Source organism: Melospiza melodia, chromosome 2, assembly GCF_035770615.1.
Source record: "Melospiza melodia melodia isolate bMelMel2 chromosome 2, bMelMel2.pri, whole genome shotgun sequence".
NCBI classification, from domain to species: Eukaryota; Metazoa; Chordata; class Aves; order Passeriformes; family Passerellidae; genus Melospiza; species Melospiza melodia.
The window spans coordinates 117,056,250-117,081,334 of NC_086195.1; the positions used below are offsets into that span (position 1 = coordinate 117,056,250).

The 25,085-nt window shown below is 42.1% G+C and overlaps 1 protein-coding gene across 1 annotated transcript in view; it reads right to left on the reverse strand.

Annotated features, from left to right (window-relative positions):
* The window catches only part of CD99 (CD99 molecule (Xg blood group)), a 32,541-nt gene extending 8,883 nt beyond the window's left edge, over positions 1-23,658 (reverse strand). Inside the window, exons 1-7 of the mRNA XM_063150342.1 lie at positions 23,595-23,658; positions 21,688-22,092; positions 4,907-4,945; positions 4,538-4,588; positions 4,036-4,068; positions 660-701; positions 485-517 (exon numbers count right to left, since the gene is read on the reverse strand). Of these exons, the coding sequence (XP_063006412.1) occupies positions 485-517; positions 660-701; positions 4,036-4,068; positions 4,538-4,588; positions 4,907-4,945; positions 21,688-22,092; positions 23,595-23,658 (667 nt within the window). The remainder of the gene's footprint in view (positions 1-484; positions 518-659; positions 702-4,035; positions 4,069-4,537; positions 4,589-4,906; positions 4,946-21,687; positions 22,093-23,594) is intronic.
* Positions 23,659-25,085: the final 1,427 nt, after the last annotated feature.

A 25,085-nucleotide genomic window follows, 5' to 3' on the forward strand; every position in this document is an offset into this window, starting at 1 on the left:
AAACACAAAGAGCTGTATTTCTTAATGGAGTCTTTAAATAAAACAAAAAAAAAAAAAAAAAGGCAACCCTTTAACTTAGAGCTTTCCCTTTAATTTAGATCCTTTAAGAATAAAGATCACAGGCAGCTGCTACTTAATTTTGAGCATGACTAGAAGGGATTCAGTTTGTAGAGAAGAAAGAACTCAATGCAATACATGGATGCTTAACCACAGGCAGCCAAGTACAGCATTGCCCCAAGCAGATGCACACAGAGTCTTATCCTGCCTCTTCCCCACATCATCCTATTTTTAAGTGAAAGTGACTCAACAGGTTTGTTATGGAATTTCAAGACTGGTGCAAAGCTTATTTGCAAGACAACTTTTTCTCAGTCTTCAGTGTTTGATGTATGCCACACCTGACATCCACAGCAGGCAATTAACAAGGATCAATTACTGGAAGTGTAACTGAGACAGTAAAACCAAGAGTTTGTGCTAGAAGCCTTACCAGATTCTTTAGGTGGATCTTTCTTGGGGTTATCTAAAAACAGAAGAGAGATTTAGGAGAAAAAAAAATGTTAAGATAACAAAACCAGACTATAACACAGTTATGTTCAAAGGGACTAGGAGAGATTAACAAATACTCTTTTACTGTTCAGAAATTCCTGTTAGATCAGTCTTACCAGTCTCTCTAGGATTTGCAGGAGGTTGTGGCTTGGGATCACCTGTATGTAGACAAGTAAGAGTTAGAATAAATTGAGCAAAATTACTAGTGTGAAGAAACCAAAAGCAGAGCATGGAGTGAAATTGAAAGATGATCTGACCTAAAATATTATATCAAAACTTCCCCATGTAATTTTCTTTTCATTAGCCAATGCTGTATTTCTTTGGCTATTTTAGCTAAAGAAACTATGTTTTAATGCCAATAAGGGTTTTCTTGCTACATTAACCAGCATGTCAGATCCTTGATAGGATGGAACATACACAGAAAAACTCATTAAGTCTTATGCAGCATTTTAGTTTGCACATCTGATTTCAAAGGCTGAGTTTCTTTTAATTATTCTAGCAGGTACAGGTTACTTGGCTGTAGGGGGCTGAGTGAATGTGTATCTGGGGGCCTGAGTTAACTTATGTATTGTGTGTATGGCAGTTGAAGATCTCTCTATTGTATTAGTGACCCCGCCCTGGTTCTAGTCATTGTAAATGGGCTGCAGCTGTGATGTCCTTGATTGGGCAGCAGCTGTAGCCCATGCAGGTAACCGAGATAAAAGGGGGTGGGGTGGTCAGGGAGAGCCAGGGGAGAGGAGCCTGGGAGAGGAGCCCTGACCGAGAAGCAGCAACACCACTGCTGGGAAGATCTGCCATGGGAAAACCATCGAGAGAAGGTACGAGGCTCAGGAAATATAATTGTACAGCAATGTAAATGCAACATCTGGTGACCCCGACGTGATTCGAACATGCAGCCAAGGAAAGAAGGTATGGAATCCCCCGGACAGCTGCAAGCTGTGGCAGCCAGAGAGCTGGGACTCCAGAAGATAGGACAGCTGCGAGCTGTGGCAGCCAGAGAGCTGGGACAGAAGAAAGGGCAGCCAGAGAGCTGGGACTCCAGAAGATAGGACAGCTGCGAGCTGTGGCAGCCAGAGAGCTGGGACAGAAGAAAGGACAGCAGAGAGCTGGGACTCGAGAAGTAAAGACAGCTGCGAGCTGTGGCAGCCAGAGAGCTGGGACAGAAGAAAGGACAGCCGAGAGCTGAGACTCCAGAAGAAAGGACAGCCGAGAGCTGGGACTGTAAAGTATGTATTCAGGACAGCTGAAGTAAAAGGAAAAAAGAAAAAAAAAAAGAAAAAAAAAAGAAAAAAAAAAGGAAAAAACAAAGAAAAAAAAAGAAAAAAGAGAAAAAAAAAAGGAAAAAAAAAAAAAGAAAAAAAAAGAAAAAAAAAAGAGAAAAAAGAGAAAAAAAAAAAAAGGAAAAAAAAGGAGGATATGTATATATTCTATGTATGAGCTGTGGCAGCCTGAGAGCTGGAACAGAAGAAAAGACAGCTGCGAGCTGTGGCAGCCTGGGAGCTGGGACAGATATACATATTGTAATTGTAAAGTAAGTAAAAGTAAAGGGGGAAATGTAGGGGGCTGAGTGAATGTGTATCTGGGGGCCTGAGTTAACTTATGTATTGTGTGTATGGCAGTTGAAGATCTCTCTATTGTATTAGTGACCCCGCCCTGGTTCTAGTCATTGTAAATGGGCTGCAGCTGTGATGTCCTTGATTGGGCAGCAGCTGTAGCCCATGCAGGTAACCGAGATAAAAGGGGGTGGGGTGGTCAGGGAGAGCCAGGGGAGAGGAGCCTGGGAGAGGAGCCCTGACCGAGAAGCAGCAACACCACTGCTGGGAAGATCTGCCATGGGAAAACCATCGAGAGAAGGTACGAGGCTCAGGAAATATAATTGTACAGCAATGTAAATGCAACATCTGGTGACCCCGACGTGATTCGAACATGCAGCCAAGGAAAGAAGGTATGGAATCCCCCGGACAGCTGCAAGCTGTGGCAGCCAGAGAGCTGGGACTCCAGAAGATAGGACAGCTGCGAGCTGTGGCAGCCAGAGAGCTGGGACAGAAGAAAGGGCAGCCAGAGAGCTGGGACTCCAGAAGATAGGACAGCTGCGAGCTGTGGCAGCCAGAGAGCTGGGACAGAAGAAAGGACAGCAGAGAGCTGGGACTCGAGAAGTAAAGACAGCTGCGAGCTGTGGCAGCCAGAGAGCTGGGACAGAAGAAAGGACAGCCGAGAGCTGAGACTCCAGAAGAAAGGACAGCCGAGAGCTGGGACTGTAAAGTATGTATTCAGGACAGCTGAAGTAAAAGGAAAAAAGAAAAAAAAAAAGAAAAAAAAAAGAAAAAAAAAAGGAAAAAACAAAGAAAAAAAAAGAAAAAAGAGAAAAAAAAAGGAAAAAAAAAAAGAAAAAAAAAGAAAAAAAAAAGAGAAAAAAGAGAAAAAAAAAAAAGGAAAAAAAAGGAGGATATGTATATATTCTATGTATGAGCTGTGGCAGCCTGAGAGCTGGAACAGAAGAAAAGACAGCTGCGAGCTGTGGCAGCCTGGGAGCTGGGACAGATATACATATTGTAATTGTAAAGTAAGTAAAAGTAAAGGGGGAAATGTAGGGGGCTGAGTGAATGTGTATCTGGGGGCCTGAGTTAACTTATGTATTGTGTGTATGGCAGTTGAAGATCTCTCTATTGTATTAGTGACCCCGCCCTGGTTCTAGTCATTGTAAATGGGCTGCAGCTGTGATGTCCTTGATTGGGCAGCAGCTGTAGCCCATGCAGGTAACCGAGATAAAAGGGGGTGGGGTGGTCAGGGAGAGCCAGGGGAGAGGAGCCTGGGAGAGGAGCCCTGACCGAGAAGCAGCAACACCACTGCTGGGAAGATCTGCCATGGGAAAACCATCGAGAGAAGGTACGAGGCTCAGGAAATATAATTGTACAGCAATGTAAATGCAACACTTGGCTGCTTTCTTTTTTAAAATTACCAGGTTTTAATAAAATATAAAGTCTAGTATCTCACTTGTAAAATAGAAAAAGGTCAGGGAATATAGGTCCCCACAATGACATTTCATTTGGCTTGCCACAAAATAGGAAATAAGAGGTCTTAGAAATTATCTCTGTACAGTTCTGTCACAACCTTCACATTAGAAAAAGTACTTTCCTTCAAATTATTTATAACAGATTAATGTTTCTTGTGCTACTAAAAATACTTCCTGAAATGGGAGCGATTACTTTGGAATTAACAGTTACTTCCATAAGTAATAGTTTATGGAGTCAGTGCCATCTAGTGAAAAAACAGCAATGAAACAAGTAGAAGCAGGCTAAGAAATTATTGAAATTCCGACAGTTTTGGTGATCCAGAACCTTAAGATTAACAAACAAAACTAGGCTGCAGTTACTCTTATCAACAGTCTGCTACCCTAATAAACTCAGTGCCTTATTATACTTAGGTCATAAAGGATAGGTAGACATTGCACCAGGTACATTTGAGCAGTATCCAGGAAAACAGAATACTTACCAAAATCAAAAGCATCAGACAAGTCGAAATCATCTACAAAGAAAGAAAGGAAGTTTTAAATGTTATATAAAATATATACTCTTAGACTACTTTATAAACAAAATGGACCTCACAACCTTTTCTCCACAAATGAAAGATGTGCTTACTCATCAGAGAGTCACAGAAAAGCCCTACAAAGTTACCAGCATTACCTGCCAAGCAACTTGCTGCTTTTGGAGATGATGGGACCTGTCAAGGGCCAGCTCAAGGTGAGCAAGCTCCAAACATGTAGACTGAAAGCCCACAGAAGTAATTTTCACAGTTTTTTTTGAGAAATCACAAAACATATTTCTGAGAGCAGATTCCAAAATGAAGAAACCCTTTTGCTGTTAGGGGACTGCTGTCTTTTATAGAAATATCACAACCCTGTGTGCCACTAAATTGAAAAATTCAGGATCTCAAACCGGAACATATACTACACTTGATTTACAGTAAAAGGCATTACAAGCCAATTAGATCTCACCTTTATTTGATGATGGTGTCTTCTGAGTTACAAGAGGCTTCTTTGTACTTTCTGTCAGGTATGGTTAGGGAAAAAATAAATACTATTTAACACACAGTTCAGAAGCTACATGAAGGACAAAGGACAAATCTAAGTACATGCCTATACATCAAAATGCACAAGATCAAATCTATACAGCAAGACAATTTCACTTCAAAGAGAAATCTTTAAGTCTTCAAAAGACAAATTTGAGTGCTGTGTGGTCAACACCTTGACAAACACATGGCTGAATTGTTCCACTGAGGTTTAAACAAACCATACGTGGCAAAGTTGTCATGCTTGGTCATGCAGTAATACTAAGAAATCAACAGGTGAAAGAAACTTTTTTACCTCCTAAAACTGCATCTTCTAAGGAAAAGTCATCTTGGCCTGTAGACGATAAAAGAAACAGTAAGGACGCTGCTTTTTCTTACTCAAACCCAACATTTAATAAAGTCATAAACATGTCTGTGATCAATCTTGAAGTATGCTTTCTGCTTCCTGAGTCAATCTAGAAGAATATTCTGAGTCAGGGTTGAAGACAGACATTCTTCTCCATTTCTCCAGGTCACTATCCATATGTCTTTTCAGAAAAAAAAAAAGGAACCACACTAAAAACTGGCTCTATAGAGATGACCTGAAGGGTTGGAACATGCATTCCTGCAGCCAATAATGCACTTTATTCTTGCCACTGCTACTGCATGTTTCCTTAGTGCCACCCACAGCATATTCTTTCCCACCCTTCTTTCCACTGAACCACAAAATAAGTTGGGGGACAGCTCCAATGCATGAGAGCATACAAGATTCAAGTGTGAAGAAAAGCTTCGGAGCACAAAGGCCATTATGGAAGTTATGTAATGGAGTTAATACCTTGGCATTAAAAATTAATTTTTATGGGTTTGTATGACTTACCTTTCCTCCTAACTAGGATTAGCAGTATGAAGGTGGTTAAGATATTAGCATGTATGATCTTGAGCACCTTTTCAACTTCCTAAAACACAGCTAAAGGCAGCTGGCACCACCATGGGGTCTCCACTACAGGGAGATCAGATTCTATTTTCAGTCCTTAGGAAAAGAACACTGTCTCTTATTGTATTAAATCAGGTGCTAGAGTTACTGCTGCTTACCCAGCCAACTGCAAACACACCAACTCAAGACATAGATGACACAAACTGATTTCACAGCACAAATGTGGTGGTGTGATCAACAGCAGAGCCTTGTAAGATAAGTGCATAGCTAAAGCAACTGTTTGGGGTGTTTCTGATTTTTCACCATCCCTACCTTCACTGAAGCATGGAAAAAGAAAAAGGCCTGAAAGTAGCTATCAGCCATTCAAGAAAAAGACAACTAAGTATACTGCTTCAGCCCACAGAAGCCGGAAGACTTCTACCTACTGAGGATCAAGCCAGTCAGAGCAAAAGTTATGTCCAAACAGAAACTACCTTAGTTCAGAAGATACCTGCATAAAGCATTATGTGTCTGGCTTTTCCTCTAAGAGTGTAACCACCAAAGAGGCATCAGAAGCAGCTACTGCAAAGTCTGAAGAGAGGAATAAAAACAAACGTCAAAATCAAACTAGAAGCAAAATGCACCTTTCACTTACATGACAGACCAAGTTAAGTCATGAGTCTAATATCAGGAATGATAGATGCTTATATACCTGGTGATATCTTTTGATGTAACTAAGGTCAAAATTGAAATGCCTTTTCCTTCTCAGGTAACTGCATCAATAATGCTTTTTTTTTTAAAGAAAAGACAGGAGAGTAAGATACTTTCTTTTTTTCCCTTTGGAATAGGGAAGCAACTGGAACAGAATTTAAAAAATGTGCCAACTGAACTGCTACAGCGGAGACTGAAATCTGAAGTCTAAGAAGTGATTCCTATACTGTAACATTTGAACTAAAACCACCTTGCTCACAGCCAAGTAAGGAGAAAGTAAGGAGACAGGCCTACCTGGTCTCTGAAAAGCCCTTTCATGGAAACAGAGGTGATTGATGGCTTTATTGTGGTGCACAAGCAAAGCACACTTAAAATCTCCTGGATAAAATAAGTAGGCATAGATCTTGAATAGAAAGCAAGAAGGTATTTTACTTGGTATCTCTTATTTCAGATGGAGACCATAAGCTCTGTTAGATCACGAGAATGCCATATATTAGCAGGTCATTTATCTGAAGTCTACATCAACTTGCAATACAATTTTACAAACCTCTGTGAAGTTAGAAGGTGCTACGACACAAATGCCAGTTACTTCTGAAGTTACTCCTTTGGTTAGACTACACCAAGAAACCTCTGTATCGACAGATAAAAAAAAGTCAAAGCACTCATAAGAAATTTTAACAGGCATAGCTGTTCCTCAAACCTGAGTTCTAGTTTGCTTGTGTTCTCAAGCACATACATCTCTCAGGCTACAGTCCTTGGGAGGCATGCCTAAGACAGCACCTGCTCAGAATTTGGTAGTCTAACTCCAAGAGGGCAGGCAGAAGAATCTGTTGAAAACACACTCCTCAAAACACTCCACCAGAGCAGCACCCAGAGGAGGGACCATCAGGAACTGACAACACCATCTGTCTCAAAGTCAAAGGTATAGCACTAACACAATGAACATCACACTGGTTTGTGTATACTTCAAGAACCCTGTTTCTTTCCAGGCAGATGGAAAAACAAGCACATACACTCAACTTTACAGAAAGCTGGTGCAGCTGAAATTTTACCTGGAGCAGAAAAGACGCTACATGAAGAGTTCCCACTGCCAGCATAAAACTCAGACCAGGAACTCAGAATGGCTTCAGCTGCAGTGGTTTCCCTCAAGAGGAGGAAACCTTTGTAAAAGAATGTGCTCAGTGACATTGTTATTTTAAGGGATTTTTGCAAATGAACTTCACAGAGAAATAATTTAGGATGAGATTGCTCACTGCCAAGCCCACATAAAAAAATGCTCTGACAGAGGAATAAATAAAATTGAGAGTCAATAAAAGAAAAATATAATCAGGTTTTATTGACTGGAATTACTGTTCTGAAACCAAAATTCTGCTTTCCAAGCATGCAGCAAGCGTATCAGGCTTTTCATATACACTACTTTTTTGAGGTAAGGTAGCAAAAAATGTCAAAACTTAGGTTATGGAACTCATTACAATAAAAATCTGCCCTCTAATGTGCTGGATGTGAGCTTTCCCATCAAACAAAATTATTTCTCCACTGTTCATGACAAACCTTCCTATGTCTTTAAAGCAGTTTCTTTTATAAATGTACTCACTCCACTTTTGGTAAGGGTGGGTCCAACTAAAGTAGAAGTTCACTAACTTAGTCTAAAGGAGAAAAGCTCAGTATGATTCAGCTGGTTCCAGGAAAAAAAGTAATTATAAAACAAGAGATAAAGCTAAAGAACAAAAGGTACTATCAGGGCCCAAGAAGGAAAAGTCAGCAAGAATTTGCTGCACTCCCTACAGATTTATGGAACACCCAGAGCAGTTGGGCTTATGAGCATTTTCTTAGTCTAAACAAGAATACTTACAAATAAAGCAGATATTGTATTGCATATGAAGAACAATACAGCAGGTATTTCTAGCTCCTAGGAGCATGAGCAGACTCAAGAATACTTTAGAAGTGTCTACACTATTTTCCTTTCACCTCTGTATCTCAAATACCTGGATCTCAAGAGACAGATCTGTAGCAAAGTACCTGAACCACTCAGACTACAGTGTGCACCAGCCATTTCACTTGTAACTGTTCTTATCAGAATCTTCTCAGGGCTCTCTGGAATTCATCAAGGTTACTAAGACATAAACTGTGCTAAAATAAGAAAGAGGCTAAGAAACAGAATTCCAAGACCACAAGAAGGAGATACCAGAGAGCTGTGAGTCACTTGGACTGTAACCAATCACATATTCTGAGAAGTGCATGCAAAATGCAAGGACAAGCAAAGGCACCAATAAGAAATGCATGAGCAGCATGGGCAGTAGAACTAGAATGTATAAATAAATGCACAATGTAAACAATGGACAGCTTCTGCTTAATCATATTGATTAGCTGTCTAGGGGTCCTGAATTTCCCCCAGGCCATTGCTAGTAACCAACACAGTTTGTGTGAACTGGGGGGAAAACAGTAGGTAGAAGAAAAAGAGCAAACACAGGCTTTGAATAGTTGATGAACTAGAGGGTATCCAAGAGATCCAAGTAAGCAAATAATAGTGCCAAGACCTTTGCAAAGACCTGTCACTGCTCTCAGATATTTCTGCTACAGATTGGTCATATTCATATTCCACTGCAGAAAGCAGAAAAGCACCACCTACACAAACTCAAAATAAGTAAAACCCAGCTGACCACAGTCCTGGGCAACCTACAGAGGGTGACCCTTCTGAAGCAGAGGGTGGGACTGAAAGGGCACCAGCTTCAGCAGCCTATGGTTCTGTGACATGGGCCAATCCTAGCCACTGGACTATACTCCTTGTGCTGCAAAGTCACAGAACTAAAAATAAAGTAAGTCACTCTGTCTGCAATTCTTTTTATAAATGAAAACTGAAATACATTGCTCTGCTTCCTGAAGTTTGTAAGCAGAAACCCAAGCTACACTAACAAGAGCTGCTAGAAGAACATCTGGGTGATGGAAGCATGAAACTTCCACCAAGAAATGACAAGTTCTGGGAACACTGGGATGTGAAGTAGAAGGAGAGGAAAAGTGTTTTGCAAAATGTAGCAAAGGTACTGAATCCACACGGCAAGCAATCAAAAGTCATTGGATGTATTTATTTGAATTTTTTGTTCCATTCTTCTTACCGGTAATTTCAGGAGGGCCTGACTGCAATTGAAGACTGCAAGTATCATATACTATGCTTAATGCTATTTCACCTATGTACTTTCCCTTACCAAACATAAATGCATTACTAAAATTAGTGAGCATTTCAGTTATTACTAAGTTACCTTTTGTGTCAATTCAGGGACTAAAGCAACACACAACTGGCAGACAGAAACATGGGCTTGTCAGCATCTGTGTGCAGCAGTTCACGGCACCTTCCTCACAGCAACCCCAAACCAGGCTGAGGTCACTCTGTGCATTAAGCATGAAGTTCCTTGATGTCATCAAGGCCAGCCCCAGAGCCGCTGCTGCCACTGCCTTCTCTTGCACCAACAGGGCAAAGCCAGCCCTGTCCTTTACCCCCTGGAGCAGGCAAGGAGGACCCCTGCCCCTCCTCCCAGGTCTCAGGGTAATCACCGTCCCTCTAGAGAGGCTCACAGTGGGCCAAGACCTCTCTGATCTCCACCACTGCCTCTGTGATCATGGGGCTGGATCAGGAGCTCTGCAGCAGTCTTAAGAAAACCTGTTCCCAAATCTCACCAAGATCAATAAGGACTGTGCACCTGCTTTGCATTCAGACACTTTTGAAGTTCTGTCTTGGCATAAGAAATGTCAGTAGTTCATTTTTTATAAGCCTAAGACACCAAAATTCTTTAATTACATGTTGCTCACAGTCTACAGCTTCAAAGTTGAAGCTGTTCAACAGACAGGATTTTAAGCTTTCACAAAGCTGACAAGCCTTGCAGCTACTACTCACCCTGAATTTCCATAACCGGGTGCATTCTGACCACAAGGCTCACATTTACTCTTGTTATGTAATATTCTTTCCCTAACTATTATACCAATCAGTTTTTGTAGCATAAAAATATATTAACTTTGTTAATGTATATTAGTTCACATTTTACATTGCATTGTACTGTGGTAGTGGAATTTTACAGGACACTTTGGTACTGATCATGCTAAAGTAAAAAGAAACCAAAGGACAGCTTGGCCCTGTAAATAATGAATTTATTTCTTAGAAGCTTAGAGGTAATAAAATGTATGCCTGGGCAACCAACATAATGGCAGCATCCTAACCCCTCTAACACCTTTAAGAAACCTTCCCAGTATTGGCTGGCATCACAGATAATTAAAGTGAATCTGATTCCAAGAATGTCTGGATTAATTGAAAAGCAGTAAGAAATACAGGTGCTTTCCAAAGTTCTACCATTATTAATATTCAGTACTGTGGGTGTCAGTGACTAGTCAAATTGTGTTATATTCAACATTTGAAAGCATCTCAGTCCTCAAGGACTGAGGAGTGCAATCCTTGCAAATTTTCGTAATATCCTCCAAAGTTCAAAGCCATTATGGTGTCAGCACCACTCCCTCTTCCAGTGTTGAGGACTCTTGTTACTCCTCGAGGTTTTCTGCACTTACATCTAGCAATAGCTTCAGCAGTTCCTGATAAGAACCATTCTGACTGACTTCCAGGCAGCCTCTTGACTTGAAGTGTGTACCCCAAAACAGCGGCCACATCACAAGCAGCCAAACCTCTTCATGCATTTCTAGAGCTCAGTACCCTGCCCAGTCCAGGGCAGAGAAAGGGAGAAGTGTCTTCGGGGCAACTGTGTGATGTCTGGGGCACGACTTCAAGGGCTGTGTGCTTTTTCTGTTCATCCCAAATCAGTAAAACACTTCATACAGCAATAAAGTGTGTAAGATGATAATTAAAGGTTTCACTCCACAACTAACAGTCAGGAATTTGTTTGCAATCAATCAGCATTTTGTTTGATCTGCATCCTCATACTCTGCATCTCAGGTGGCCTCTTGGATTGGGGCAGGAAAGAATGGAAGAGGAATCCCAGTGTGATGGGGGGCTCAGAGGAAAAAAAGAAAGTCTAGCAGCAAGGTTCAGGGAGCAAAAGATTGGGGCAATCTGCATTGGATGAAGTATGGTGAAGTTCTGGCATAAGAAATGATGAAGTACTAAAAACCCAAAATTTGTGATTTGGCAGACATAATAATTGGCATAGGCACCAGTCCCAAAACCTCAACTGTTGGACTGGTAAATAATCCTCACTCTGATCAAGGAGAATAAGTCAAATTATAATTTATGTTGAACAAATTAATGGAACTTGGATCTTCATTTACAAATTCCTTCTTTAAAATAAAATGTATTTGAAATATACACTTGCAATGCTTACAGAGCCAGATCAACACTGTTATTTTTATAGCAGCACACTGAAATGAAGATTCACAGAAAGCAGAACTCCTATGTCTGCTGACACTTCTAAGATGACAATTTCACAGCTTGTTTCTTTTACCTTCCTCACCACAATTCTTAACAATTCAATACAGTTTGTGTGCTAATAGTAAAGTCCAAACAAAATCTGTAATCTAACCAGAAACATTAACTGAACAGTAAAACTGACTTTGGTTTTCCAGGCTCTTCATTTTAACTGTGGCTTGTTCAGTTATGGCTAAAAAGACTCTTCAGGCTTTTTAAGCTGTGTACTTGAAATGAGCTACAACCTCCTGTGCTAACAGAAAGAGAAAGACTTTGGGTTTTATGATGAGGGTTTCCTGTGGGGAAGGTGTGGGTTGAGGAAACCAGACTCAGCACAGTGTTTACAATGATTTGAATCACAGGAGTCTGCACAAATACATGGCAAGCCAGAAACATGGTTTAAGTTTTGTTTCTCATTTAAAATAAGGTTGAGAGGTTTTCCTTTCCACTTCCTATCCTTTAGTACTTGAGGAAAAAGGCAAGTTTTCCCTTTTGTACCAAGGCTATGTTCTTAGTAGCTTCAGGGTGTTCATGAGCCCAGAAAAACAGCTGGAATGTGTTCACAGTGGAACTGTAAGCATTTCCAGTTCAACTGCATCTTGTGAAAGTACTACTGCTATATTTAGACAAAACCTTTAACAAGAATTCTGCATGTCCACTCTAAGAATTATCTGGATCATCTTCACTTTGATTCTGTATCACCTCCTAAAATCAAATTAGATTTTATGTTCCAATGCTAATCACTTGCAGCCTGCCATTTCACATGCCAGACTTAGTTTGCACTATAAATTTACTTATTTTTAAAAAATGTAATAATTTAATAGAACATCACAGGAAAGCAATAAGAATGGATGCAGGAGAGGTAAGAACTGCAGGCTGAAGAAGCTGTGCCAGGACACAGAACTGCAATGAAGCCAGTGACAAAGATACAATGGCAATGCCCAAGGGATAGGAGTAGAAGCAACAGTGACAGGGAAGGGAGAGAGAGGAGAAATATGGATGCAGAGGAGTTGCCACTACAGCCACAAGCTTCAGAATCACAAGTCTTGCCTGAGTTTGGGGAAAAAAGGTCCACATCTCTGCTTTAACCTTAACAGACCTTGACCTTAGCAGAAGGCCAAATTAGAAAAAAGGAAAGTTGAAAGTTTTTGTGAGAACAGTGGAGAAGAATATTGTACATCAGATTGCAAACTCGTTGGCTAAGACAAGCAGGGACAGCTCTGAGGTGAAGAAGAGATGTCTCAATAACCATTTGCAACATTTGGGGAGGGAGAGAGCAGGGAATAGATGGTGAAGTAACCACTGAATTTGGGATCAAATTGCAAGAGACCTGGCATCCAGGGTGGACTGACAACCACAGAGTAGGCAGGAAGGCATTTCTGGTGTTGAAAAATCACAGACAGGTATGGGTAGCTGGAGGTGAGGGAAGAATCCGTAGATTGAAAGATAATGATATAAAATGCAGAAAAAGACAGACTTATCTAAAAGCTTTCTGCAAAGAATTCCCCAAGCCCTTCCCCCAAAGCGTATCCCAAAATCTCATTTCTAAAATTAACAAGGACTTGTGTGACTCTAGAGCTGCCTGGTTTGTCCAACAATAGCATCGGCTCTAATAAACACTGTATACTACCCAACACAACAGCCTCACTTCTACCACTGCTACTATCACTACTAGTTCCTTTCATCTTCACATAGTTTACTCTTCTCTTCCAAATCACAGGGAACAAAAAAATTGGTGGTAAAACATATGTTTAAACACTCTAACTGCACTTTTTCCAGAAAGAGAAGGTTTAGAGTGTAATATTTTTGCACCAGTCATAAAAACAGTAATCCTACCAATATCACTTTAATTTGCTTTCCTGGAAATAGTGGAGTTTCAAAAATTTTCACTTTATGCTAGCCTCAGAATGTTAGATTTCTTCACACACAGAAAATATACAAGAAATATTTTTCTGTGGTTAAGCAAAAAAGCATACAAAGACAGTTTGATAATTAAAATCAGATTTTTACCAATTAAATTGATGGGTGTTTAATTGAAAAGAACTTCTATTTCATGGAAATATTAACATGTACACTGAGTTTAACTTTTAACCAATGAAAGAACGACTGTTATCCTAAAAAAAAAAAAAGTTTGATTTTACCATCATTAAAACTCTTGGGCTCAGAGTGAAATGAGCTTTGTGGATACTTTACTCACATCAAGAAATGGATACCATTACTTGTGAAAAATTTGGGACCAAGAAGAAATCCAATGGGAGTTTTACAGGATGCAAGCTATGAGAAAAGTAGAGCAGAATTAACATCTGCATTTAACTAACCATTGCTCCAGTCAAGAGGCCTTCCTTTTCTTTTACAAGTACTGTTAAGGATGCCAATTTTAGGTGTTTATAGCATGTGGACACTTCACAAGTGGCTGAAACGTGCATGGAGTAAAACAAATACATTTGTTACTCAACCAATGATGCCGTGTGATCAGAGCTGACTTAAAATGTAAATGCTTCCAGTCGAAATAATCTTTTTCCCAAAACATGTTTGAATTACTCCTGCATTTGACATGTCAACTATATATTTTAAAGGCACTGTTCTACATTTTAAAAACCCACTTAGGATTTAGAAACACTATTGTAAATCAGCTTTACACCACAAAGATGTAAGTTTGTGTACTTTCACAGGAATTTGCCTTATGACTTTCTGGAATTCTTTGTAAAAATATCTTCTGGATCTTATTATTCTGGGCTTCACAGTCACATCAAATGCAGAGGCTAAACCAGTTTTAAAGGAATTTGTGATGAGTACCACTGCATTTATTTTCAACGGGTGAAAACTGTACCTGTGGAAGGAGCAACCAATTTTCTGCAGCAAGCTGGGAAATCTTTCCAGACTGGAATTTACAAACATATAGATAAATTATTCTTTTTAAATGAAAAACAAAACTACCTTGTATGATACCAAGCAACCTTCCAAACACTAGCTTTGGGTCTGCCTTCACCTGGAATGGTGTGCAATATATCTGGAACTGGCTGTTACAAGGGGTAGGAATGCAACCCTGCCATCTTCCATGGCACCATCCACAAAGGTTCAACATCTCTGGAGAATTTTTCCATGGTACTGATGCTATACTGATTGAAGGAAAAACCTCCAAAACAGTACTAAGGAATGGGCACCGCGTAATCTTTGCCTTTCCCCAGCCTGAACTGGTTAATCTGAAGCCAGCACATCAACACGAAGGCTGTAAAATATGACAAGTTATTTGCTGAAGAGGCTGCCATGAGTTTGCAGAAGCAATGGCCTCTGTTAGCCTTAGAACACACTTGGGAGCCCCAGTGGCCCTGAGAATACAGATACACAGCCTCCTGAGTGATCACTAATGCAGTCCAGAAATGGCTCAAAGACTGGAATCATGTTAATCATCAGCAATGAGGAAAACCATTTCCAACATCACAAGAATGCAAAGTAATACAACAGCTATTCAGAGAAATAACTTGAACATATGTTGTAAATAAGAACATCTGAAATTCAGAGGCAATTTAAGAAACATAGTGACCAGGCTGATCAATTAACCAGACTTGCCAGTACAGGATTATGGTGTGGGCACAAAAGAAAGCTATTTTTAGCCAAGTAGGTCCATGAAATTTCTGCTTATGTACTGAGGGAGAAAACACAGCTTAGACTCGTCTCAGAAGCCACAGTGCAAGCATCAGGAGGTGTGAAATCAGTGGAATAATAGGACATGCATGGAAGGTTGTTGAAACAGTAAATGTGATGGGAGAGAGGAAAGTTTGAAGAAGCCTGGCAAGTAGAGCAGCCCCTTTATGTTCACAACACCAATCCATGCAGCAGCAAAGTCAGACAGGAGTTGCCAGAAGATTTTCTACATGGCAAGATAACATAGGTGGCACCCTAGATACAACAAACACGTGTGTTGGCATGACAGAATGCAGCCTTGGCTAGGCTTAGCAGTAATCAAAACCACAGCTATCGAAGAATGAGGGAAAGATCGTGGAGCAGACATGGTGTATCATATTCCTTCTAATCCCCCGGCATCTAGAAAGGTAGAACTCTACAATGTCTGCACTCCAGGAAGAGCATACCTCAGCTCTATGAAGCTGGGGGAGCCAGTGAACACAAATGCAGGAATACATCATGGCAGTCTCACCAATAGCCATTTATCTCAATTTCAACTGGGTGACAAAGTACCAGCCAGCCCCTGGGGTGCCAGAATTAGAACACAACTTATCCTCCAACAGCCATTGAAATCCCTAAGGAAGAAGTCTTCATCACCTGAGGACCAGGAATTACCTACTAGGAGGCCTTTGGAAAAATTATAAAGAAATTAGATATGTGCTGTTACGTACCATAAATAGTCTTAATTTACTTCAAAAGCATACCATGTGTTTTGGAGACAGAAGATGTAGGTATCTGAAGATTTATATCCAAACAGTTCCTGGGTACAGGCTGCTCAAGAATGTGTTGCACGGATGATCCATTCCTGGAAGTGTTCAGGTTGCATGGGGCTTTGAAGGTCTTATGGAAGGTGTCCAGGCCCACAGCAGTGAATTTGAACTACATGATCTTTAAGTCTCTTCCAACCCAAACCATCCTATGATTCTTTTCCATTGGTCAATGAAAGTACAGGACATGAATTTGGCAGGGCTTCAGCAGCAGGTTGCCCTGTATGGTAAGAGGCCATGAACTGCCCAGTGCCACTTACAGTTATGTCACAGTGGCACTGACACTGCTAGTGCACAACTGCCTTGGTTTGAAAAGGAGGAAACCTCCCTTGGAAAAGAGACCATGACCCCCTTCCCGCTGAATTATTACAACTTGGAAATTGCAGGGATTTCAGGCAAAGATAGTAAAGGACTCTTCTGCCTTTTCCCATATGTGTGTGGATAAGAAGACAAGCACGCCAGCACAGCGGCAGCCACAGCAGACAGAACCGGGAGGAATCCAATCGCGGCCATCTTGGCCACAGGCACTTTCCCCTTCGCTGCAGTTCCGGTCGCAGCCAGCGGGGGCGCTGTGGGACAGCTCAGCCATGTCACCCTCAGTAATGGTGGATGGAGGGGACGGCAAAAACGGGCTGCAGCAGGAACCTCGGAGAGGCGGCTGGGACACCAGGGTGGGCTCAGCTCGGGCAGCAGAAACTCCACGGCTGCTGCAGGGGCCATGGGGTGTCCCAGCAGGCAGGGGCGTGGGTTAGAGTGCAGTGAAAAAGCCTGAGGCAGCAGCAGAAAGCAGCAGGGCTGGGCAGATGCCGGGCTCCTCCTCAGCAGCTGCCACATGCAGCCAGGCAGACAAACACACCCTCCAGGAAAGGGGACATGGCTGGGGTATCGGTTTTTTTCCCCTGAGGCACCCGAGCAGATGGCAAGGGTCCATTCCAGTGAGGCAGGGTGCCAATAAGGTCCCAGTTCAATGGCTGCTCTCATGAGCAATGGCAGGAGCAAATAGAGCAGGGCTGAGGCTCTGGCAGCAAATTCCCCCACCAAGCAGCAGCTCAACCATCCTTCTCCAAAGTCAAGAGAGCAAGAAAGCTAGGACCTGACCTAGCCCCATTTTTCCCCAGCCCAGTTGTGTGGTATCTCTGCCCCTCCAAGAGAAATCCCCCAGCTAAGAGAGTGGCCAGCTACATCCTTCCTGTGGAAACTTTTTTCCTAAGTATTAGTCATGGTTTCTTAGTGACAGATGGGACAAAATTCCATGAGAGAAAGAAGCAATAGGAAAGATCTTAATCTCCTATAACACCAAACCCTCTACTGGTCTCAGAAGCACAGAGTATTCCTGCTGGAGCACACACAGAGTCAGCCAGCAGGGACAGGAGACACAGGCAGACATGGTTTGAGAGACTCAGAGGGGGACTGGAGAGGGAACGTGTGGCTGTAAATGTGCTCTGGATAGTAGAGGGTCCATGCCAACAGGAGACCTGCTGGAGGTACCATGGCAAAGACACCCCTGAGGGAGTGTGGCCACTCACACCAGGACCACCCACAACAGAACAGTGACAGCCCTGAGGGACCATAAGTGACCCTCATAGTGGCTGGAACACTAAAAAGTGAAGAGGCGCAAAAGAAGATCAGCATGAAGGAGAAGCAGAAAGACAGCACTAAGCCCATTACAACCTCCTTGCTCTGCATGTTACCCCAGCAAAGGAACAGAAGATGGGCTGAGCACAACCTGCAGTAAAAACCAGGGAAGCTGATATAGAGTAGATAGGACTGTTTGGGCTTAAAATTAAAACCTTTAGGGTTTGATGGATCAACTTTTTTCTCTTAATTCTCAAACCCATGATTAGAAGTTTGCATTAACTGACAGTAAGTTAAGTAAAAGTCCTATGAGTTGAGACTGTTTTGCTCATAATATTCTCTCAAAACATTTTTACTAGGCTCCAAAGAGCAGGTTCCTGTGCCAAAAGCAGTTTGCAGAAGGCTAGAAGAAAGTGGAATGCTCCTGTCAAAATGATCTTAACCAATGAATACTACTATCGTTGCATTTTCTGACACAGCTGACACCTGATGAAATACAGTCGTTTCAGTGGGAAATTCAAGACAGCAAGAGTCAAAGTAGGCAAGAGTCTCAAGCACAGGCAAACCAATCACATGAACCAGAGAAACGTCAGGAAAATATTGAAATCGGTCTTGGCTAGACGGCAGTAGGCTGAGTCACACTGAGCTCTTGCCAAGTTAAATCACGGTAACTAACAGTTATGGCTTAAGGAAAGCTTATGGATTGTTGCAGTGACATCACTTTGATATAACAGTGCAGTGGCCATTTTATATAACACCACATGAAAAATTATTAGCTGTTTCACATTAGAGAAAATAGAAAGATGGAGAAACAAGCACTTTGTTTTTCATGTTCATGCTGCCATGTATGCATTCTAGCACTGCTACTGAAATTTTTCCAATGAAAAACTACGGGGTGGCTTGTTGGCTAATTATCGGTTTTGTTGAGGTTTTTAAAATCAGATTTAAAAGGCAAACAGCTCCAGAGCCCAGAAAGCAGAGCTCAGTCTCCAGGAGTCCCTACAGCACCTCCCTGTACCAGCTGAAAGCTCCATCTACTGGATTACAGACAGCATCATTTCACCATCTTCCACCCAACTAGTCATCTCTCTCAACACTGAATTGCCTCAGCAAGAATTCAGGAGCTCAAGTGCTTCCTTCCCTTCCTCAGGGCCCTGTATGACAGAGGTCTTAGAAAGAAGGGACCTCTACCCACACTTCACCCCAGGCTACTGATCTTACAACATGGGTACCTCATTTTCCAGCTTGTATTTTGCTCACCTCCTTTTGGCAGCTGTGTTTCAATCAACAAGCTCTCCCCAGGACTTGCAACAGATACTTAAACCATATATCCCAGTCCAAACTCCAGGCCCACAGTAAGCAGACAGCTTTTCATGCTTTGATCATTCTGCAGTAGATAAGGGAGACTTTTGAGCCTTGTGTCTGAATACAGCAGTTTCTTGCTGCTCATCAGAGAATCACTGAGCTTGGTTTGGACCTCTAAGATCATCAAGTTCACATGTAGAGTATCATGCAAGGCTTTGTTTTTGTTTCACTCTTCATCTGCTGTGGTCTTCATACACATTGTACAGAAGTCATGCTGCCTAATCCTTTTTTTTTTTTTTTTTTGCATTGTATTTTGAAAACCACATGCCTCAAATTAGATACAGATCTAACCTGATGATTTTGCAGGCATAAGGTGGCTGAGTTGGTCTCACACCTCACAGCCAGCCACAGCAGGAAACCTCTTGCCCTTTCTTCCCTGTCCCCAGCTCATTTCCACTCTCCCATGCACGGCCCTGCCACTCCCTTGTGCCGGCAGGAACACCCATCAAACACTCCGCAGAGCTAACTCAGTGCACATTAGTCATCTGCTGAATCATCTCAGTGCACGCCTCTGGGCACCAGACCAAAAAAAAGAAAGAAGAGAAGCAGAGATCCCGCTTCTCAGGAGGGGCAAGTTGTCAGACTGCCTATAGAAACGTGATACAAAAACTCGTATTTTACCTTCCTATGGATACAGCCCCAACGGTATCTAAATTCCAGCTCTGCCAGACTGGCAGAGTTCATACTTGCAGATGAGACAACACTTAAATTGCAGCTTTAAGGTTAAAACTGTGAGCTCTTTCTCTAGGCAAGCTCAAATAACACAGTAAAACCTTGCTTAATAATACATTCAAACCCTTGTTGATATGTTGAACATTGATTTAACACTAGCAACTTTGCTATGCCTAAAATGAATGATCCTGTAAGAAGTTATCAGTCCAGAGCACAGATTCTTCTGCTTGAATCGTGAAAGCAGGCAGTCCCCCAGTGAAAATAGTCAACTCCACACAGTTTCAAAACAGCTGAACTGCTGATAAAGCAGGATGCTTAACTTTCCATAGTAGTTCTGTAAATTCAGACTACAGACAGTCCACCAACAGTGAAATTGAGTTTTTCAAATGCATGTAATTCAGGTTTTGCTCTTGTCATTTAAGATGGCATGAGCACAAATCTGAAATTCCCCTGGAGAGCCCCACCCTCTCCAGGCTGACATTCTCTGCAGTTCTCAAATTCTTACACATTTTGTTTAAAGAAAAAGTGTCCAAACTAATTATAACCTACCTACTCAGTTTGCATTATTGGCATTAACCAGCACTCGTATAAATTAACTAGCTTTCTAAAAGCAATCTTTTAGATTGCTTTTAGTAGTACTATAATTTTCCTCAGAATTCAAAACAAAAACCTTAGAGGCAGTTGTTGTGCACCTTCCCTCCAGTAAAACACAATCCTGACATCTCTTTTCATCTCCACACTTCTTGGCAAAAAGTATAGGAAGACACTGTTTCTTAGTGTCCCCAAGTACTTCCACCTGTTAAGAGCATCACAGCAAAGATCTTGCTGTTTACAACCACAAGGACTGCTTGCAGAAGTAGAGGAGGAAATGTTCCACACAAGTAGTAAGATGATAAATGTAAGCAGCCTGAGTCATCTGTCAGTTTTAAAGCTGGCTTCTATAAAATTGTACTGTTTTTTTCCAAGAGTTCATCTTTTTCAACCTGCAAATCGAGACCACAACAGGGCCCCAGGAGCACTGAATTCAAGCAGCCTTGCTGTCAAACTGCTTATCTGGCATCACGTGTGCACTACCTACGGCTTCCAATCAACGTTAAGAGCATGCATTTCTCCTTCTCTTTCACAGTGAAGAGGTAGATATTTAAGATTTTAGGTGTTGCTTTTATGAAGTACCTGAAAAAAAAAACCCCAACAACTCAGACATAGCAACAAGTAGGCTTATTATAGTAAAAAGAAGAAAGAAATGTCTTAAAAACAAGTCATATGAATGGGAAATGACAGTTTGGACTGCATATTCCAGTTCAGCAGTCCTCTGCCTGGAAAAAACACCTTCCTGCTCGGGACTTTACTACTTTCTCCACCCCCAAATGTTTCTTTTTACCAAATACCAACGTGCTATTACATGCAGACTTTTTTGATCAGGGTTCAGGAAAATTGTTCCTGATACAAACTGAAGCAACAAGAAGCTCCTCAGAAAACATACCAGTGTGTTTCACCGCGCGGTTTTGCCATAATTATTTTTTAAAGGCGGTCGCGTGACGGCAGACTTTCTGGTGAGTAACCATGCGATGCCCTGGGACTGCCGTGACTCCGCTTTCTCTCCTAAAATGGAAGCTGCGCTCCGGCCGAGCTCCCCAGGAGCCGAACCCCCTTCAGGACCACCCTGCACCCAAGGGCCCTACTGGGGCGAGGACCATGCAATTCACCGCGGATGATCAACTAGTCAGCTCCCAGTGCGGAAGGCGGGCAGAAAGCTCAGGAATACTTTTCCAGCCAGTAAAATGGGAAAAAAGAAGGAAAAATAAAAGCCTGGAGGGGGAGAGCGCTGTTTCCCCGGTCTATGAAACATGGCCAGCCAGGGACCCGCCCGGCTCGCTCCCGGGACAGCCTGGCCGAGCCGCACTGCTGCGAGCGGCAGCGCCCGGCCCCCGCCCCAGGGGCTCAGGGCAGGGCAGCGCTGCCTCCCCGAGCCGCGGCAGGGCCGCTCCGCACCTCCCACCCCTCCTCACCTCTGACGGAGACCACCAAGACGGCGAGAAGCACCGGCAAGAGAAGGAACCTCCAGCGCCACATGGCTGGCCGCCTCACAAACTCGCAGACAGACAGACACACACCACGCGCTGCCCACAGCCGCTCCCCGCACCGCCTCAGCTGCTCCTGTGGCGGCGAGGGCGGCACCGCCCCGGGGCCGGGGCACCGCCCCAGCGCGCTCGGGCCGCCGCGCCCCAGGGCCCTCCTTCCAGCTGGGAGGCGGGATAGCTCCGGGAGCCGGCGGCTGGGGCCGGGACCTGGGTGTTCACTGCCGGCAGAGATAAAGGAGTGGAACTTCGGGTTTTCACTGCCGGCAGAGATAAAGGAGTGGAATTTCGCCGTGCTGCTCAGCCCTGACCGCTGCCGTGCAGCCTGCCTACGAACTGAAGGGAGCTCCGAAAGGAGGCTACGGGGCTTAATTCTGGTCCCAGGTTTTAATAGCAGAGATGAATGCTCAGGTGCTCAAGTACCGCTGCCCTCTCTTAAACCAGGCGCTCCCGTTCATTGCTTTTCCTCAGGAAAAGTCACCCATCGCAAAACACACCAGGGCACCTAATAATGCTGCCCATGGCAGGCTTGCTTTTTCTTTAGTTAGAAGAAAATAGTTTTGAGTTTTATACTTGGCACTTGTGCTGAGCTGTGTTGAGGGCTATGTATCAAGAAATACTCTGCCACCAAATGTGGTTCTTCAATTCCCAGGTATGCACTGGATAATAAACAATATAGTGACACAGTGTGATTTAGAAGGTAGCTGACTTGGATTCATAGTCATAGCCCTATACTTTCCTCAGAGTGGTCCATATCTGTTATTTAACATTTGTAGGACCTTGCCAGCTGGAAAGGTGGAATGTCAAATCATTGTTTCCAGTTCATAAATTGATGAATGTTTATTTTTTCTTTTTTGACAGTGCCTAATCAGGTTATTTTTAGATTTACTCTAAGGCAGAAAAGAGTTTAAGTGTACTAATAAAAACACTTAAAATTATGCTGTTTTAATTTAAGGATAAGCTTTTTCATTAAAATATCTGAGTTTTGCAGGAGTAGTATTGAAGTCAACATTGTGTAGTGGTTAGCAGCTCCCATTTTTGCCAAACTCCAAGCCTAGAAGGTAAGATTGAATATGTGCATTGTGTAATCCATCAGTGTGTATCTTGCCATTAATGCTATGTGCTTATGTACAGGAAATTATTAATGTTGCTCAATGGATATCCTTTAACAGAGTGTTTATGGTGGTTGTTAAGAATTGCCTAAGAAGTTGGTGCCTTGCCAAAAAGAACCTGACTCCTTAGACTACTGCACACTTCTTTAATCACATCATACCAAAACATGCTACCTGCCTAAGAGCTGCAGAGCTAACAGAGAAAACCTAGTTATCTCTCGGATATTACTGTGTCAGAACGGGGCTCTGTAGCTTCCTGTAGCCAAAATTACTCTTCATCTAAGCTACCTTCTTCAGATGAGGTAAAAGCAACTTCCTGTTGAACAGACATGAGATAACTAGACTTTGTACTACAGCTTGTGTTTTCCACTTAATTCAGTCCTTGAGGCAGGAGCACAGCTAGCTGGCACTAGCCACTTTATGGCTAATAAATTTTCCAAATTTATAGGTATCTGGTAATTTTTTTCAATCCTATGATATATAATGATATATGATAATCTCATGATCTGAAATTTTCACTGATATTTTGTGAAAATGAGGTTCCTGATTTGTTGTTACCAGGTCTTCTATGTGTGGACTTGATTTTAAAAAAATCCAGGCTTTGTTGTTTCACACGTAAAGCAAACTTATCTGTAAAAGATCAAAATCATTTAGTAATAAGGCTGTTTTTCCTATTGTGAGAGTAATAGTTACAATCTGAGACCCACTTCTTCTAATAGCACCCACCTCTGTCTTGCCCAGCCTGCAATGGTTGTCCTAGCAGGTCTTTTACTCTCTCTGTACTGTCCATAGCCTCTGCCAGGAAGTCTCTGCAGAAAGTGTGGGCATTGTCCTGTTCTGAAGATGCTGTAGTAGGAGAAGAGGTTGCCTTATGGCTTATTTCTAATGAAATAGGAATGGCTTATTTCTAATGGAATTTAAAAAGGCATGTGTGGTCTGTGGTTTGACCTGAATAAAAATGTGACTTACACAGCATCACAATGAAGGCTGGAAGTTGTAAACCTAGCTTGAGCTGTTCAAATTTGAATAAAATCTGTGGTGTGCACAACTGAAGAGCTATCTCTGAGCTATGAAGGTAAATGTTCTTTCTTCTCAGATTCCCCAGTTCCTCTTCTGAAATAAGATCCTTATAGCTCTTTTACTGTCTCACTCTAATTTTTTTCCCCTTTTACTTATGAGTTTTCAACCTTGCCAGGTCGAAACATCATAGCTCTCCAGGTGTCCAAAGAAGCAAAGGAAAGACAAATAGGTTTTTATTTGCTAAAAACCAGATCTTCATGGTGCAGTTAAAACCTTACTGCTCAGTCCCCCAGGGACACCCTTTGCAATCAGAGGGCCACTGTCACAGACATTTTTTCATAGAAATCCTTTCTTTGGGATTTGTGCATCTTCTGGCAAGCAAGGGCCCCAGGAGAAGAATGTAAACAATTGTTATGGGCTGCTGTGAAATGTAGCAGGTGCTCCTGTGATTGGATCGTGTTCCGTGTTTACAGTTGGGGGCCAATCACAGGACCAAGCTCGGGGATAGAGACCCTGGATACAGAACTTTGTTATTCATTCTTTTCTATTCTATTCTTAGCTTAGCAAGCCTCTGCAACTTTTCTCCTTAATCTTTTTAGTATAGTTATAATGTATTATATATCATATATCGATAAATCCAGTCTTCTGATCAAGAAACAAGATTCTCATCCTTCTCTCACACTGGAGACCTTAACAGGTTGCTGCAATAGGCCACTGTCTGTGGATGGTGAAGCAGATGGACAAATACAGCGCTAAGGAAAAAATAAAGGAGATGGGCAGGATTGGCAAACTAAGTTTTGATTCACCCTTGTGTTCTGTTACATGCTATAAAATTTGTATGAGCATGAAAATAACCCTAGGAATTATGTTGTCTTTTTTGCTTTTACAATTCACCAGAATCTGGCAATACTCTGTACTGACTATATTTCAGATACAATTCTTCTGAGGCTAAAAACACACATTTGAGTGGATTTGGGTGTGTTGATGCTGTGGCTCCATCTAACAGCATGTATTAGAAGAATATTTGCCATAAGTATCTCATGTTTTTTACTCATTTGGAGATCAAACTGAAGGGCAGAGTTTCATCTCTGGTTTCTGTCATGGCATCTACTGAAGTATATGCTCTGGTCTTTAGGTTTCTTCTCACTGTGAGGATATAAATGTTTACATTTGTATGTATTTTTAACTTAAACTCAA